The sequence below is a fragment of the Diadema antillarum genome, unplaced genomic scaffold (genome assembly GCF_040938485.1).
Source record: "Diadema antillarum isolate AM-2024a unplaced genomic scaffold, OU_Dant_1.0 scf00000128, whole genome shotgun sequence".
NCBI classification, from domain to species: domain Eukaryota; kingdom Metazoa; phylum Echinodermata; class Echinoidea; order Diadematoida; family Diadematidae; genus Diadema; species Diadema antillarum.
In genome coordinates, this window is record NW_027271017.1 from 5,041,431 (window position 1) to 5,057,896 (window position 16,466).

The 16,466-nt window shown below is 41.8% G+C and overlaps 1 protein-coding gene across 1 annotated transcript; it reads left to right on the forward strand.

Annotated features, from left to right (window-relative positions):
- The first annotated feature begins 3,450 nt into the window (after positions 1 to 3,450).
- On the forward strand, positions 3,451 to 16,259 carry LOC139720416 (nuclear inhibitor of protein phosphatase 1-like). The gene is made up of 7 exons (XM_071631777.1): positions 3,451 to 3,478; positions 5,639 to 5,699; positions 7,908 to 8,061; positions 8,897 to 9,126; positions 10,441 to 10,591; positions 15,189 to 15,253; positions 15,897 to 16,259. The coding sequence occupies exons 1-7, from the start codon at positions 3,453 to 3,455 to the stop codon at positions 16,257 to 16,259; spliced, it is 1,050 nt and encodes a 349-aa protein (XP_071487878.1). The 5' UTR covers positions 3,451 to 3,452.
- Positions 16,260 to 16,466: the final 207 nt, after the last annotated feature.

Genomic DNA, 16,466 nt, shown 5'->3' on the forward strand with positions numbered 1-16,466 from the left:
GAAACGTATGGTTGCGTAACCGCAGTAGGGCGACCTATAAAGCCGCTTCAAAAGAGCTTTGCGTTTATCAACTTCAAACGGCTTTTACAAACGGGTTTCTGAAAACCTGTTTACGAAACCTGTTTGGAAAGCCGCAAATTTGCGGCTTTCGAAAAGGCTTTCCGAAAGAGCGTTTAAAACAGCTTTGCGTTTATCAACTCGTAAAAATTCCTTGAAAGCTGTCTGGATAACCTGTTTCTGCCGAGAAAGGAGAGTTGATAAACGCACCCTTTCGTAAAGGCTTACCGAAAGGGCTTTCAAACAGCTTTGCGTTTATCAACTCGTAAAAATTCCTTGAAAGCTGTTTGGATAACCTGTTTCTGCCAAGAAAAGGTCGAGAGTTGATAAACGCACCCAAAGACACGTGTACATATTCCCGTGTATACTCGGGAGTATATTGTTTAACAGGTTCTATTGTAAGGTCTTTACGCTGTGGAGACTCCCGGTCGTTTAATACATGTATACCTTTAATGATGCACAGGACAGACTCGGTGAGAATATCGGATGCGCAAGTTGAATAGTGTTTACACTCACGAGCGCGGCGAGCGGGTATTGGAGTGTTCTATAATAATAAGTTAAACGAGAGCATCCAATTCTCTCCGATCCACGAAATAGGACCTGTGCATCATTTGTGTTATAGAAATTCATGAAATACAACCATTTTCCCCACCATGCATCCTTACCCACAACACTAAAGGCCCCTATACTAAGAAGACTAACAAGACAAGCATTACATTCAGATTTTACCGGACGCATGGCCATGCGTTCGGATTTTACCGGACGTGGTATATTGCTCAGTGTGTGGATCGGCAAAAACCAATGCATGACAAAACATGACAAATCATTGCAGACTAGATTCTAAAGCCCATTATAAACGACGTACAATGTAGTATGTCATGGAGTTGGCCGTTCGCTCTTCGTGCGTCAGTAAGTTGCTAAGTAGCTGTGAATTAGGCGAAGACGCAACCTGTAAAAAGTGAAATGGCGCCCCCGTTTGAGCAGCTCTCAGCGTCGTGAATATTGAGCGGATGCAATAATGTCCCTGAATCGACCGCGAAAACGCAGATGACATGAGGTCGAATTTGATAAGCAAATTTTCGCGGGCGCAAAACATTTCTTTTCTCTCCCTCCCTCTCTCCCTCTCCCTCTCCCCCTAGCTCTCTCTCTGAAGCTCCGCGTCGCGAAGAACAAAAGGCTCCTTAGCTGATGATTATCTTGATCTTCAGTCGATTGGTCTATTATTTTGGCGAAGTCTTGTTTGGGGCATTAGCTGCTTTGGTGAATTATACCGAGTCTGGAAACCCACATGTGGCCATGCCTTATTTGTTATCGTCTATATTATACTCCTTTGCAGCTCCAAACGGGTGGCAAGCAATTTATACTCTCCACTCCGTGGAAGGGAGTTCTGATTACTGACAATTTGTGTACCGCTTGATGGGGAGACTCGATCGAAGTGTAAGTATTGGTTGCTGCGTGCAGGGCTGGCAGAACGGGGGGAGTCCCCCCCCCCCCCCCCCTTATTCTTGTTGTTGTTGTTGTTGTTGTTGTTGTTGTTGTTGTTGTTGTTGTTGTTGCATCATACGAAGGAATATATAATTATGGTGGCACCACTTTGGGCGAGTACTTTTTTTCTTCTTCTTTTTTACCCCGGAAGTGCGTATAAAGTGGGTTTTTTTTTTTCCTAGCTGATGGAACCCGGAAATGGCACTAGAAGTCTAAGTGTCACCCCCCCCCCCCAACACACACAAACACACACACACACACACACACACACACACACACACACACAAACTTTTGAAAACACGGCGCCGGCCATGCGTGTACTAGGAATACTGCTTCCAGTACGGTTAGTCTGTAGTTTTCAAAACCATCATACAGCAGATAATCTTTTTTTCTTTTCTTTTCTTTTTTCAGGCACAGTGTGTGAAATTCCTGCGCAACTTCACGCATAGACGATCATTTTTTTTCCACAAAAAGAACACCAGAAAAAAGCTGATTGATAATCGACGAGTTTGAAGTCAAGCTTCTGTTTTATAATAATTTGGCGGTTACAGGACGGACGGGGGGGGGGGTACAAAATCTCGACGGGGGCACGTATGAGCTGGGCTACTACGGTATAGGGACTTTTGTAAAAACAGAGTACAAAAGTCGCATCTATAGAGCATTTAAAAGCAAATTTCTAGGAAATTACACATAGTGGAAAAAATTAGCGCGAAGGACTATCATTATAACATACGGGGTACAGTAACATCATACTAGTATTTGACGGTATAATGAGATCCTCGGCGAGGGAGCGAAGCGACCGAGCAGGGAGAGGGAGGTGTTGGATGGGGGATACCCCCCTCCCACGGTGTGAGAACCTCGGCGAGGGAGCGAAGCGACCGAACAGGGGGAGGGTGTGGCAGGGGGGATCCTAACGGTAGAGACTTTTTGTAAAAACAAAAACAAAAACAAAAACAACAACAAAACAAAACAACAACAACAACAACAACGAAACAGAGTACAAAAGTGCGTTTATATAGTGCATTTAAGATCAAATTTCTAGGAAATTAAACATAGTGAAAAAAAGGTAGTGCGAAGGAATATGATTATAACATACAGGGGGTACATTTTATGCAACGGTGTGAGATCCTCGGTGAGGGAGCGAAGCGACTCGGCTGGGAGAGGGTGTTTTTGAGGGGGGGATAGTAGGGACTTTTGGTAAAAACAGTACAAAAGTCGCGCTTATAGAGCATTTAAAAGCAAATTTCCAGGAAAATTAAACGTAGTGAAAAAATTGTGCTGCGGACTATGATTAGAACATACGGGGATACATCTATTCTGACGGCGTGAGACCTTCGGGGATCAAAGGAAGCGAAGCGACCGAACAGGGGGAGCGGGGATCCCCCTCCTGCGATATGGACTTTTTGTGCAAAAAAAACCCCAGAGTACAAAAGTCGCGTTTAAATTTCTAGGCAATTAAACATAGTGAAAAAAATGTAGTGCGAAGGACTATCCATGATTATAACATACAGAGGGTACATTTTTATTGTTCATCTTGGCCTTTAAATAATAGTGATTATTACGGGGGGACACTTTTTTTTTGGGGGGGGGCACAAACTCGTTTTGCCCCCAAAATTGGTATGGGGGGGGAGTGCCACCCCTGCCCCCCCCCCTCCCACTTCCGACGCCCTTGAGAGCGGATCCAGGAATTCCGTAAAGGCCGGGGGACGCCTCCCCGATATTTTTTTTTTCGTTTTATTTCTTTTGTTTCAACAAAATGTAAAGGGGGGCCAGGGGGGGGGGGGGGGTGTGGTCCTCCCTTGATCCGCCAATTTGTTCCCTCGGAAATGTCGAGGTCAGGAGCAAATCAAGATCGGAAACGTAGATGGCAGCAGACGACAAGCGTCGAAAAATATTCAACATCTGGAAACATGGCGAATTTTGATGTCCCATCATGGTAAGTCTTCGTAATGGTTGTATCCATTCAAGGGAGTATGTTGTAGTTGTGATATTGGCGGAACAGTAGCAATTGACATCATGAAAATGTGGCCGAAAATGTGCAGTCATCCTCAAGAATGCTGTTGGTTATGCCGAGAAAAAAAAAAGCCCTTGAAGTAGCGCAGTGCGTCTGATCTCGCTTGCAGACTCTACAGACAGTGTGTAACTAGCAGTGTGCTGCACAGTGCTCGGCACATGAAAACCATGCAGTAGACTGTGCCGGTGGGACCCGCGGTTTTACAGTACACGCAGCGTTTTATCCTCACAGTAAACGGCCGCGGCAGCGGCGGCGCCGACAAGGACGAGCCCCATATGGCCCCATGCCCAGCAACCGTAGCTGGCCAGCAGGGGAGAGTATGAGTAGGCCTACTCTCGTCGTACTGGTAGTGGTACAGTACCGGTACCAGCAATCGGCTGAACTTTCTTCTTCGTATGTACTGTCCAACACCCCTTAGGCTCCAACCGGACAGGGGGTGCGCTGGTGTTAAATTGCGCGGAGAGAGAAGTGCAAGTGTGGGGTCTAACATTGTTAGTTGCTTTGCTCCTGGATGTATTGTAGGGTTGCTGCTTTAAAAGAGTCCTGGTTTGTAGTGTGAGAAACTGTTGATGGGAGTGAGTTCCAGTCTATGTGCTATGATTGTTCTTGGAATAAACAAGTATTTATAACAATAACAGTTTCTGTTCGTGGCGATTGGGATTAAGCTTGTAGTGGAGACTCCATACATAGTGTTACAGTAGTGGAGGTCTAAAAGATGTAACCATTGGCATGTAAATGTAAGAAGAGCCACGTCACGATTATTACTAAGATCCAGAACTACTTTAGGCCTAGAATTCTACTTAACAAGTTAGAGATACTTGGCCCTTGGGTGACCCGCACCTCGTCATAGTTAATGTTTATGCATATTTTGAATCACATTTCATCACTGAAATTCTATGAATTCCTACGCACATACAGGAAAAATGCTGAAGATTCCAATAGAACATGTAACCAAGCTAGAATCTCAGACTCAAGTTCACTGATTGATAATGGAAATTTGCAGCTATCGTCGTCAAACGGGAACGATGCGGAATAGCTGTGCGCTAAGGAAGGGGCCCGCAACTCGTCACCTGCGCTCCCATAGACAAAGCACGTAAAAGATGTGTGCGGGTGACCCTGAGGCTCCCATAGACATGTACACGTATAAGATGCGTGCAGGTGACCGTAATGATACTTTCAACACGTATTCCTACTATAAATTTCAGATTTTCGCGAAAAACTCTTCGGTTTTCACCACAACTTGCTTGGTTGTGGTAGACAGAAAGATCTGTCTGTCCGGAGGACTCTTACCATTAACGCTGTCCTCCGTAGACAGGGGATCCATGAAGCCAGACGCAGTCTCCGCGGAACATTCCCTGACGGACAGATACAGACCGATCTTTCGGTCAATGGTTGTGGTAGTTCTGCCAAGTTTCAAGCGTGCTGAACACAATCCCAGGCATAGATAATTGTTCAGTGCGCTCGTAACAATTTTTAACAGGGTGACGGTATTCAGGCCCCTGGCGAGGTGCGGGCTCCTCACTACACTAGGCGATCTAGAGCTCTCAAATGCACCATTGTGATTGTCACACAAACTGGGTATAGAAAGTAGTTGGGTAACAATTAAGACTCGTAAGAGAGAGAGGGTCAGAGTCGGCAAAGAACAGCATCGGGTAGTGTTGATACTGTATGGGAAAATACAGTAGATTGTAACGTTAGAACCTATGTCATGGGGATGTTTAATATCACAACACAAGGTAAAGTAAAACCTCCATAGTAAAAGTCATGAAATCCAGTAATTCACATAGTACTCAGAACTGCAGTCGTAGATCTACATGTCTTTGTGGGAGTTTGACAATGTGAAAAAGAAGACGTGCAATATCTCATAGTGATGGTTTGAGCAGATTTGCGGGAAGTTAATTCAGTCAAACTGAGATCCCAGTTGTCACAGCACAGTCTATAACCTCTCCCCTTTTACCTTGTTTGTAACTCATTTCCACTCACTTTCATTGTACTATTTCTTTTATTTCGATCATGTAAACCCTACTGTATATATTTCTTTCAATACTCATTCTGTGCCACTCTGTCATTGTGTGTCACTAGGGCTGGAAAGGCTCCAGCAGGTCTGCACTTGGATGTCATGAAGGAGAACAAAATGATCGAGGTGAGCAAAATCTCCATCAGTCTGACTTTTCCTAACTTTTTAGTCTCTAATCACTTTTGAGCCAGGTTGGCCCATGCAACATACGGATTGGTGTAGCAAGAATGTCAAATGTACTTTGAGATTCAGGTTCTTCATCTTCTGGTTGATATTGCTTGTACAAAATTATATTAAAAAGAAGTGAGGAATGGATTGTCATGCGAGATGGAGTCTAGTCTAGTCATCAGAGAAAAACGCAGGAACCAATCAAAGGACCTTTGCTGAAGACTTGGCTGAATTTCTTTATCGTAAAAACTTGTGCCCTGGACTTACCGCCTGTTGCTAAAAGTGTTTGGTGATGAATATCCCAGCCAGTCCGCACAGCTCTTATTTGAAGAATCTCATGCATGCTAAAGACACTTTGCACCAATGGCTTATAAGCAAAATGCAGCTATTCCATTGGTTGAAATGACTGGCTAAATCATGCAGGATTTGAGTTATACATGTACAGTGTACATTGTAAATGCCACAGGAGTGGTGTGTCAATTTAAGCTTTACCCTGGTTAATGAATGAGAGTTTTAAAGGGATATTCCAGACGATTTTCATAATTTCACATTATGTAGTACATAAATCGACAACTCCATGTATAGATTTGTGGAATTTATTGTGGTTCTTGAGCAGAGAAAAAATACTTTGAAAAATCTTTAAGAAATTACACTGAACAAGGATGATGACATAGGAGGTTCAAATATTTCATAAATGTAGCAGTGTAATTCCAGTGAATACCGCTTGCTTGCAAGTTCACCTGTGTATAATCTATGCATGCCTTCTTCTTTTGTTCTGCTTCCTTGAGCCCCAACTCATGCACTCTTATGGTGACTCTGCCATGTCATCATCCTTGTTCATTGCAATTTGTTCTAAATTTTGAAAATATTCTTATTCTTCATCCCAATTATCACAAATTCTGAAACTCTGTCCTCAACTAATTTATAGTTGATCAAATGTTAAATCTAAAAATCATCCAGAGGTCTCCTTTGAAGGGGATGGCTAGTAACTGATCAGTGGGAATGCTGGGGGATGATTGTTCAAATCCTTGTTGGATTCATTGAAGAGTACATGTACATGTGTGAAAATTATTTGCTTCAGAATGGTCTCGTATTCAAGTAATGTGCACTCTAATGTTTCCAGGTGGCCGTTAATGATCGCCCCGTCACTGTACAGGCATGCTAACCTGGAAACATTGATCGCAATTGTGCCAGAGCAATAGAAATAGGAAATATGTGACCCGCTACAACTCCTGTACAACAAAAGGATGCGAAAGTCGGGGGAGGGTAATTTTCTGAAAATGGCATGACATTATTCCTTTACTCTTCTACTTTAATTTCTATATAGCACAACCCATAAAAGTACTCGGTTGCAGAAATATCGATGATATAAGTGCATGTCAAGTGCTTGAGGAAATCAGAGTTTCGAGAAAAACGCCTTCAAAGTTTTCCTTCCGACGCTATCATGATCAAGGGGAGGCGAGACAGTTTTCACCGCTTGATAATACAAGGCATGCTCCTAGCGACCTCCGCGATGTTCATTCAAGCTTAGCGTAGGCGGTCTACGCACGACCAGTCACTAAGCACGACCAGTCACTAAGCAGAATGCCACGCACTGACCAATAAGATCACTCCCTTGTTGCTAGGGTGGGAGTCTACAATTGTAGGTGCAGCTCTGAATCCAAATCTTCGGACATGTTTCTGTTACGTTTAAAGTCAGAAATTCATGGCGCAAAAAAACGCTGATTTCTTGCCTTTGCTTTAATCATTTAGCTGTGAAATTTTGGCAGATAATAGACAAAACATTAGACTACGAAATTATGCAAAAAACACAAAACCGATTGTTTTGACTGATTTTAATGATATGACTTCAAACTCAATTTTTTTGTCTCAACCGTCAGCAACTTTAGGATCCTTTTGTTGTAGTGGGTCACATATGACTTGAAAGAAGGGCCTATATGGGACGAATAAAATGGCTGGCAACATCTTCTTTCACCATCCCAAATAGCCCTAACAGTACACTGTACACTATGCTTGTCAAATAATTATTTGTTAAGTTTAATGTAATGAGAAGTTGACCGCATGTGTAGTAAGACTCAGAGATAGCTGTTCTTTCCATGCATTCTTTGAAATCTAGAGAAAGAAAAAATTGTGACGTTACAGTGCTGTATTTTCATTCAATTTCAGAAAATGATGGTTGATGAAAAGAAGTGCTACTTCTTTGGCCGCAACTCAATAGTCTGTGACTTTATCCTCGACCATGCCTCATGCTCACGTGTGCATGCCGCCCTCTTGTGGCACAAACATCTCAACAGGTCTTTCATCGTTGACCTTGGTAGCAGTAAGTACATGTATGTTGGCTGCATGAAACACTGGTACAAGTTTGACACTTGGGTCTTAAAAACAGGTTCCATAAATATATTAGGGCCAGCATGTTGATCTTAAACCAGTAGTGGGCAGCATACGTGTTGAAGAATAACAGTGTCAGCAAACTTCTGTTGGCTTGTTTTACAGTATGAACATGATAGTAGCACTTGAAGCGTCAATCAACACTAATGAGTACAGGACAGTAATTAGACAAAGGACTATTAAAACAGTTGCAAGTGACTGACAAATTGCCCTTTATAGACCTAAATAAACACAATTCAATCAGTGTTTACGTACTTGTACTAGCCATGATGAAGCACTGAGTAATAATTGTCTCTTCATGTCAATTATGGGCAATTCATTATTCAATAGCCATAAAAGCAAAGTCTCAACATGGGAATCATTAATTTGAATTGCGACTTAACAGGTTTCTTTTTATATAGTATCATATAGAAGTCTCTCATTGTTTGGAGAGAGAGTATGATCACCTAATTAGGACGTTATCTTCTACGTATGTGTGCCGTTGCTAATCCACACACGGAACCTCCGTTTAATGTCTTTTCTGAGAGACAGTGTTTTTTGCCTGTTTATACTAGAGGGGATGGAATACTTACACCCAACATTATTCAGTGAGACTTGGGGACTCAATCCTGGTGCTCTTGGATGTGAAGGTAGACGCGTTACCGACTGAGCCATATCCCCACCCTTGCCTCCAAAGTAGCTGGATTATATGCACACACTGCAATGCATTGGTGGTGCCATATTGAAGTATAAGGTCTTTCTCTGGGTCTTGCTCTTTCCCTTTCAAGCACATGGGACCTTCCTAGGCTCTATCTGTCTGGAAGCCAACAAGCCCCAGCAGGTCCCAATTGACAGCATCATCCACTTCGGGGCCTCCACCCGCTCCTACATCCTGCGGGAGAAGCCACAGACCATCACCGTGGCGATGAAGTCAGCCGATGCGGAGGTGATGGACAAGACGGAGGAGGACATCTCCACTGGGCTGCTAGGACTGCCAGAGGAAGAGAATGAACTGGACGTAAGAGGACCCTTTTCTCAGTTTTCCTGATGCAGGCGACTCCTATATTACCATAAAACCATAAATTTTTGTGTGCATAAAACTTTTGCTAGGAGCCAAAATTCATTAAAGTATAATGCACATGAAAGTGTTTGTCTGCACCATGCAAGGACTGCCAAAAGGCGATTCGTGCAAATCTCATGCAGCTGAAAAGGCTATCCGCTCCTTTGCAACAAATTCGTGCCGCAAATGTTTTTGAATTTACCGTGTAAGAAAGTCCTCAGAACCAGCTGTCTTCTTTTTTTGTATTGATATCTTATTATAGTTGTACATTATAGTTTATAAGAATATCTAGATGAGAATTTTTGGACCTGAATTTTCACTTCATCCGAATGAGTATTTCAGTTAAACTGGGTTTGTTAAAATGGGAGTGCACTGTAGTAGGTGACCTGTGAGCAATCATAGTCATTGAGTGTGGAGTGGTAAATGGCATTGTAAGCCCGCAGACCAATTCATAGCACAATAACATGCAAATAAACATTCTTTGATTTTCTTATTTTACATGTAGTCTTGATCAAATCCCCTACAGTTCTGTTTGTCTGATTTTATTTTACATTAATCGTAGCATGGAAAGGAGATGGATCTACCGTGCCAACATGCTTTTGTTCTAACCCTAAACCTTACCCTTTTGTTTAAAGTGAAAACATATTTCTGGTATTCAAAGGTTTGAGAACACCTCTTGCATAATTTCATATTTGCTTGTGATATACCGAAAGAGTCTACCAAGAAACTTCCCTGGCTGAAGTGATTTGCTGCGGTGATGAGTTGTTTCGGAGTATTTTGAGATCAAAAATAAAAGTTGGTATACTGACTTTTATTCCAGAAGGATCCAGGTTAACTTCGTCTCAGGGACAACTCGGCCCTATTTCAGACAATTTATACACAGTTTGTTGTCGCCATATTCTACACATAGGCGCATGTTCATTTTGTAGGCGCGCCAAAGAGGTTGTTTGATGCGCGCGTTGTATCAACTCGGCCCATAACTGCGGTCAGCCAGAACGCGAAGTGCTCCCATATTACAACCCTGTACAATCCAGAGGAACAACTTTTTGGGGTAATATTTCGCATTTTCGTCAACACCCAATGTTATTGTTATTACAACGTTATTCCACACATTTCCTAGGCATATGTGTAGATTTTGGAGCGAAATTTGACAATTTTGCAGGAATACCAGAACTATGTTTTGCCATTAATCATAATGCTGTGCAATGTAGAATCCTGTTTGAATGACAGATGTCATTGGTATTGTCTTTTGCGTTTCTGAAACCGCAACAGAATTTAACAGAGTTCAATACGGCTCACAACAAGCGCATCGGCGCAATTGGCTTCGAGGAGACTCAGAGTCAGGGGGAGATGCAGCGGGCCAAGAGGAAGAGGAAGCACTCGCATGTCTCGTTTGGAGAAGAAGACGAAGTCATCAATCCAGGTGAGATACAGGGTTGGAACATGCATGGAGGAGAGACTCTCACCCTAAGCTCCTCTTAAACAGGAGATTTTCCCACATTGACCCCAACAAACGGGATACTCTTTATTGTGAGATCATGCACACAATACATTGATTATGTGCTTGTAGAGCATGTGACAAGCTTGAATAACGATGTCCCTTTTAGCCGGGTTCCAGTCCCTAAAGTGGATACTGGAAGCTATAATGGTTCTAAGGTACTTTGGCATAGTGGATAAGGCTTACGACTTCATTTGGAGGACCGGAGCTCGATTTCCACCCAGTGCTTTATATATCCTTAGACAAGCTGTTTTTACCCACCATGTCCCCCTCTACGCAGGTGTATGAATGGCACCTGGCAATACTTAGGCAATGATAATGGCAGGACCCTCTCTCTAGTAGAGCAGTTGCAACACTGAAGAGGCTATTCTGGATTAAAATAAAGAAGACATTATTAATATCATTATTACTATTATCTCAGATATTTTTATGCCTCCACTACGAAGTGTCACCGGAAGCATTATGTCTTTGGGTTGTCCGTCCGTCAGTTCGTCTTTCTGTCCGTGATCAATTTTGTGGGCAGTTTAACTAAAAAACTGTTTGAGGTATCCTAATGAAATTTGGCATGTATATGTATGAGTAGGCAAAGTTTTGCCTTTCAACTTGTGGGCACATTATGATCAAGGTCAAAGGTCAAATGCTCAAATTTTCACTATTTCCCCCATATCTGTGCAGTGCCTAAAGGTATTTTCTTGAAACTTAGTTTATACATTAACTACCAAATAAAGATTCTTCAGAGAGCATTTCGGGTCATGAGTTTCAGGTCAAAGGTCAAGTGAAAATGTTATAATTTCACTTTTTTGTCTCGCCCACCGGAGGTGAAGGTGAGACTAAGGGATCCAAATGGCGTCCGTCCGTCGTCCGTCCGTCGTCCGTCCGTCATCCGTCGTCCGTCACAAATGTTAAAGTTTTCCTGCAAGACTCTCTTATGATGCATAACTTGGCAGCTGTTACAGCAATGGCAGCCACACTTGGGTGATAGAAACACTAGGGGTATCTTCATGTTATGGTGTTGTCAGAGGTCATGTGATGATGTCAAAGGTAATTTGAGGTCATATATTAAAGAGTATGTGCAAGACTCTCTTTTGACAAATGACTTCACATAAGTTGCTTGGATTACAACCTAACTTGGGTCATAGATGCACTGGGGGTACCTTCATGTTATGGTGCCGTTGGAGGTCACAGGATAAGGTCAAAGGTCATTTGAGGTAATACGTTAAAGTTTACTTGCAAGACTCTCTTATCACATGTAACTCGACACATGTTGCTACAATGGCAATCAAACTTGGGTGATGGATGCACTGGGGTACCTTCATGTTATAGTGCAGTAAGAGGTCACATGATAAGGTCAAAGGTCATTTGAGGTCATACGTTAAAGTTTACTTGCAAGACTCTCTTATCACACGTAACTCAGCACATGTTGCTACAATGGCAATCAAACTTGGATGATGGTAGATGTCTCTTGGGAAGTTGAAGGTAACCACAAGGTCAAAGGTTACAGACAGGGGTCAACAAACTTTTAGGGCCCAATGTTAAGTTTTTAGGGCGCATTTCGTTTATGGCTCATAACTTTTGATCCCTTTGTCCGTTTGTGACCAAACTTGGATGGAAGATGTTCCTTGGGGAGGTGAAGGTCGTCACAAGGTCAAAGGTCACAGACAGGGGTCAACAAATTTTTAGGGCCCAATGTTAAGTTTTTATGGCGCGTTTTGATTATGGCTCATTACTTTTGATCCCTTTGTCCGTTTGTGACCACACTTGGATGGTAAATGTCCCTTAGGGTGTTGAAGGTGACCACAAGGTCAAAGGTCATAAGCAGGTCAATTAACTTCTGGGAGTTCTAAAAAATATTAATTCCTTGTACGCGAATGGGCGAGACACAATTTGGCGATTGCCTTGTTTTTCTCCATATCTCACAAATGGTTCAAGGTATCTTCATGAAACTTAGTACCTATGCATTTACTGACTGGCAGTGATAATCTAGGGAATTTAGCGGTCATGGGGCAGGGGTCAAAGATCAAGGTCAATCCTCAAAATTTCACTATTTCCCTCTTTTCTATGCAATGCATGTAGGATTTTTCTTGAAACTTAGTGCATGCATGTATTACCCATTAGAGATTCTCTTTGAAGTTTCTTGCCAAAAGGTCAAAGTACAAGTGAAAGTGCTAAATTTCACTTCTTCCTTAACCCTATTCTGACTGGGCTATTCGAGACCAAGTTCTTACTGGGGGGGGGGGGGGGGGGGGGTCAATTTGACCCCCCCTTCAGACCCCGCCAATCGCGCGATCACCGCAAAATTTTGCCTGAACATAGAGTAGGATGTCAACTACAAGATTACATGATCACACAAAAGAAAAATTTTGATTTTCTATTTTTAGTGAATTAATTATGAAAATTTACGCATGAAATCATATTTTCACGTATAACTCCATTAAAAAGACTGAATGATTGCTAAATTTTTGTGTTAGAGTTCCTCAAGACACATTGAACAATTTTCTTGTAAAAAAGTAGCACAATCATAATCAGTTTCTTTTGTGTTTTATTGTTTTGTTAATTTCTTATGTATTTCATTGTTTTTTTTACCTTTTGCTTTCTATTGTTTTTTGGCCAAAATTTGTTGCAGGCACTTTTTCAAGCTTATCTACATTGAAATTGATTAATTTCAATGGTTAAAAGTTGAAATAATCTAATTCATATCAATTTAACCAAAGAGCCTTAACCATTGGATTTGCACACGATATCATGAACTTGAGCCATTTTCGGGTTGACATGCATATGCAAAACATTACGTAACTTCAGAACGGTGTACCCGGACATCGCAAATTTGGTCTCAAAATATGCGGGAGACTTCAAAGAAAAAAGTCATGAAAGGACGCGGCTAAATCTTGGCGCGTTGCGGAATCGCGGCACGAAATGTGGAGGGGGGGTCAAATTGACCTCCCCCCTGTTAGAATAGGGTTAATTTAAACTTATAAAAGGGTGAAAAGTCAAGTAAATATCCTCGAATCCCCAAATACCTGCACTCTTAGGCAATATAGCCATTCATCCAATTAAACCTAGTTGAAGGAAAGTGAACATTCACCACATTTGTGACATTTTGATATTTTACCAATTATGTGAAACTGTCATCACACATTGTCAAGACATTGTACTATAGACATATTAGGAGAACCATGCGTTATGGCGGAGGCATACCAGTCACCATAGCAACATTTCTAGTCTGGTACTATCTTAACCTTAATCCTTAACATACTCATACATGTACATGACAAAATATAAATGTTGGGCAGGAGAAGATGGAACTTTAAGCTGGGAGAATGTGTCTTTAGTGGGAGGCAAACAGTTAAAGAGTGGGAGAAATTCAAACTCTAGTGGGACAGCAAGAGATTTTTAGAAAACGATCACAAAGCGGGAGATCTCCCTCCAAAAGCATGAAGAGATGGAGTCTCTACTCAAGCATCAGAAGGCTTATAGGCATGTGGGTCGGCACAAGGAGCTGTTACATTCAGACCAAAGGAAAGTTTGATGCGGATGTAGATGGAAATCTGTTTGTCGGTGGGTTGATCAGAAGGTCTGTCTGTGTGTCAGTCAGTCTGTTTGCAAAGATTGTGGTGTTGGCTTCTTTTGAATAATTCAAATTGAATTGGGCTTGTGTCATGGCTACATTGTTTCCACATTTTAAGAGGTGACAGAAAATTTGGTACCATAGTACCTTACCTGTAAAGGAAAGCTATGTCTGAGAAATACCAAATGAAGGATAAAAAGTTTTCGAACAATTTGACAGATGATCATGGCATGTTTCCTTTCCTATGCTGTTTACATAACACAATGTTCATAATTCTGTATTTTGATTCAACTCTACTTGTTCTGTATCAATGCAAAATAAATTTTTGCATTTAGTGCAAAATGAATATTATCTATTATTCTTATTGTTATTTTTATGCATTATCATATTATCAGTAGTAGTAGTTGTAGTAGTAGGAGTAGGAGTAGAAGTAGTTTTTTCATGTAGTAGGACAGTCAACCTTGCTTAAGTCAAATCTATTTGGAATGAAGAAATAGCTCTGACTTTATAGAAAAACTTTGACTTGTGAGGGATTCAAATCGATAGAATATAAAGAAGAGAAACTTGAAAAGACCTTGGACTTAGGCGATTTTTCGACATATGCGAGGTGAACATAAGCATGGCTGATACCAGCGCATATGTACGCGTACAGCTGTAAGTGGCGATTAGTGCATTGTCATGGTAAGAATGTATTACATAAAAAGGAAAAAAAAAATCAGATCGCAACCTCGCACAGCAAGCAGTGACACGTGTTCGGGGAGACCAATGTAATATGTTATGTTGACAAAATGAATAATGCTAATCCTCCACGACGCCAACTCCTAACTGCCAAATGTGTCACTTGGCATTGAAGTTTGGTTATTTGTTTTTCTGTTGATTGCAATGGACTGCAATTACAGTCAGTGTAGTGTTGATTATGTGAGTGTAATGTTCATATCATCCTTGTTATTCCTGCAGAGGATGTGGACCCTTCTGTGGGGCGATTCAGGAATCTTGTGTCGGTTTCCGTAATACCAGTTAAGGTGAGTCCTCACAACAGTGTTTGACCCTCGACACCAACCCCTGTAAAGCTACACTGTATAGATTTATTCCCTCAACTCGTGTGTGGATGTTTGAGCAGACTCATGAGAGTTAAGTAGGGTCATTTAATTGTTTTCAGAGGCATTCTCAATTGTCAATTCATGTTCATTGTAAGTAATGTCTAGCATATTTTCAGAGACGGTGACAACTTTTTGATAATGTGTTCGGATTTTTCAGGGTTCTATGTGTTGCAAAGAAATTCTTAATTGGAGTTGAAGTTGATTTAGAAGATGAAATTTATTATCTATCTATATTCAGCTGTTTACATGGCAAAAGACACATCATGAATGTAAGATAAAAGGTATTAATATGTAGTTTATGATTTTTTTTTTTAATAGGTTAAACTGCACATTTCCAGTTTGTTTGCTATCTATATATATATTTTTTTTTTTTGCGGCATATCATTGTGAGAAAATGAAAGAATAACTGCCCACAAATTTTGTTTATCATAGCATTGACTAATTGAATACAATATGCTCCATTCAAGGAAATGATGTTGTCTAATATTGCTCTCCAATTTATTGGAAAGGGACCACCATGCAATAAGTAAAGCAATGACTAGACATGAATGGTATTTTCCAACAGAAAAAGAAGACTGAGGACATGATATCTGCATCAGGGGACACCACCGTCAAGTCTCTTCAAGGGTTCAACTATGGTCCCAGCCTGTACGACAACCTGCCCTCCTCGGCCAATGACCCCAACTCGGGCTCGATGCCAACACCGACGTCGCCCACGGGCATGAACCCGTTTGGTGCCAGCAGCACGCTCGGACTCTTCAAGCCCCTCAATCTGGCACCGGATGTGGAGCCAGCCCGGCACATGCCCGCCATAAACATTGCCCCTGCCCCCGGCCCCGTGGCAGTGGGACCTGTGGGTCCCAAGAAGAAGAAGTATGCCAAGGAGGCGTGGCCGGGGAAGAAACAAGCTCCGTCACTTTTGTTATAGCGTTGGCCTTTGCCTTTTCACAGTCTGCAGCCAGAGACAGTTTGTGCCTGGTTTGTGTGTACATAAAAACAAGTCGGACCATTTTGTACATAAGGGACGTATTATGACTGCCTACTTGGGACTGAACAATCCAAGAAGGCAGATTTTTTTTTTTTTTTTTTTTTTAAATGCGCAATTGTGGTGGATGGTAAGCAGCCTCCATCTAAT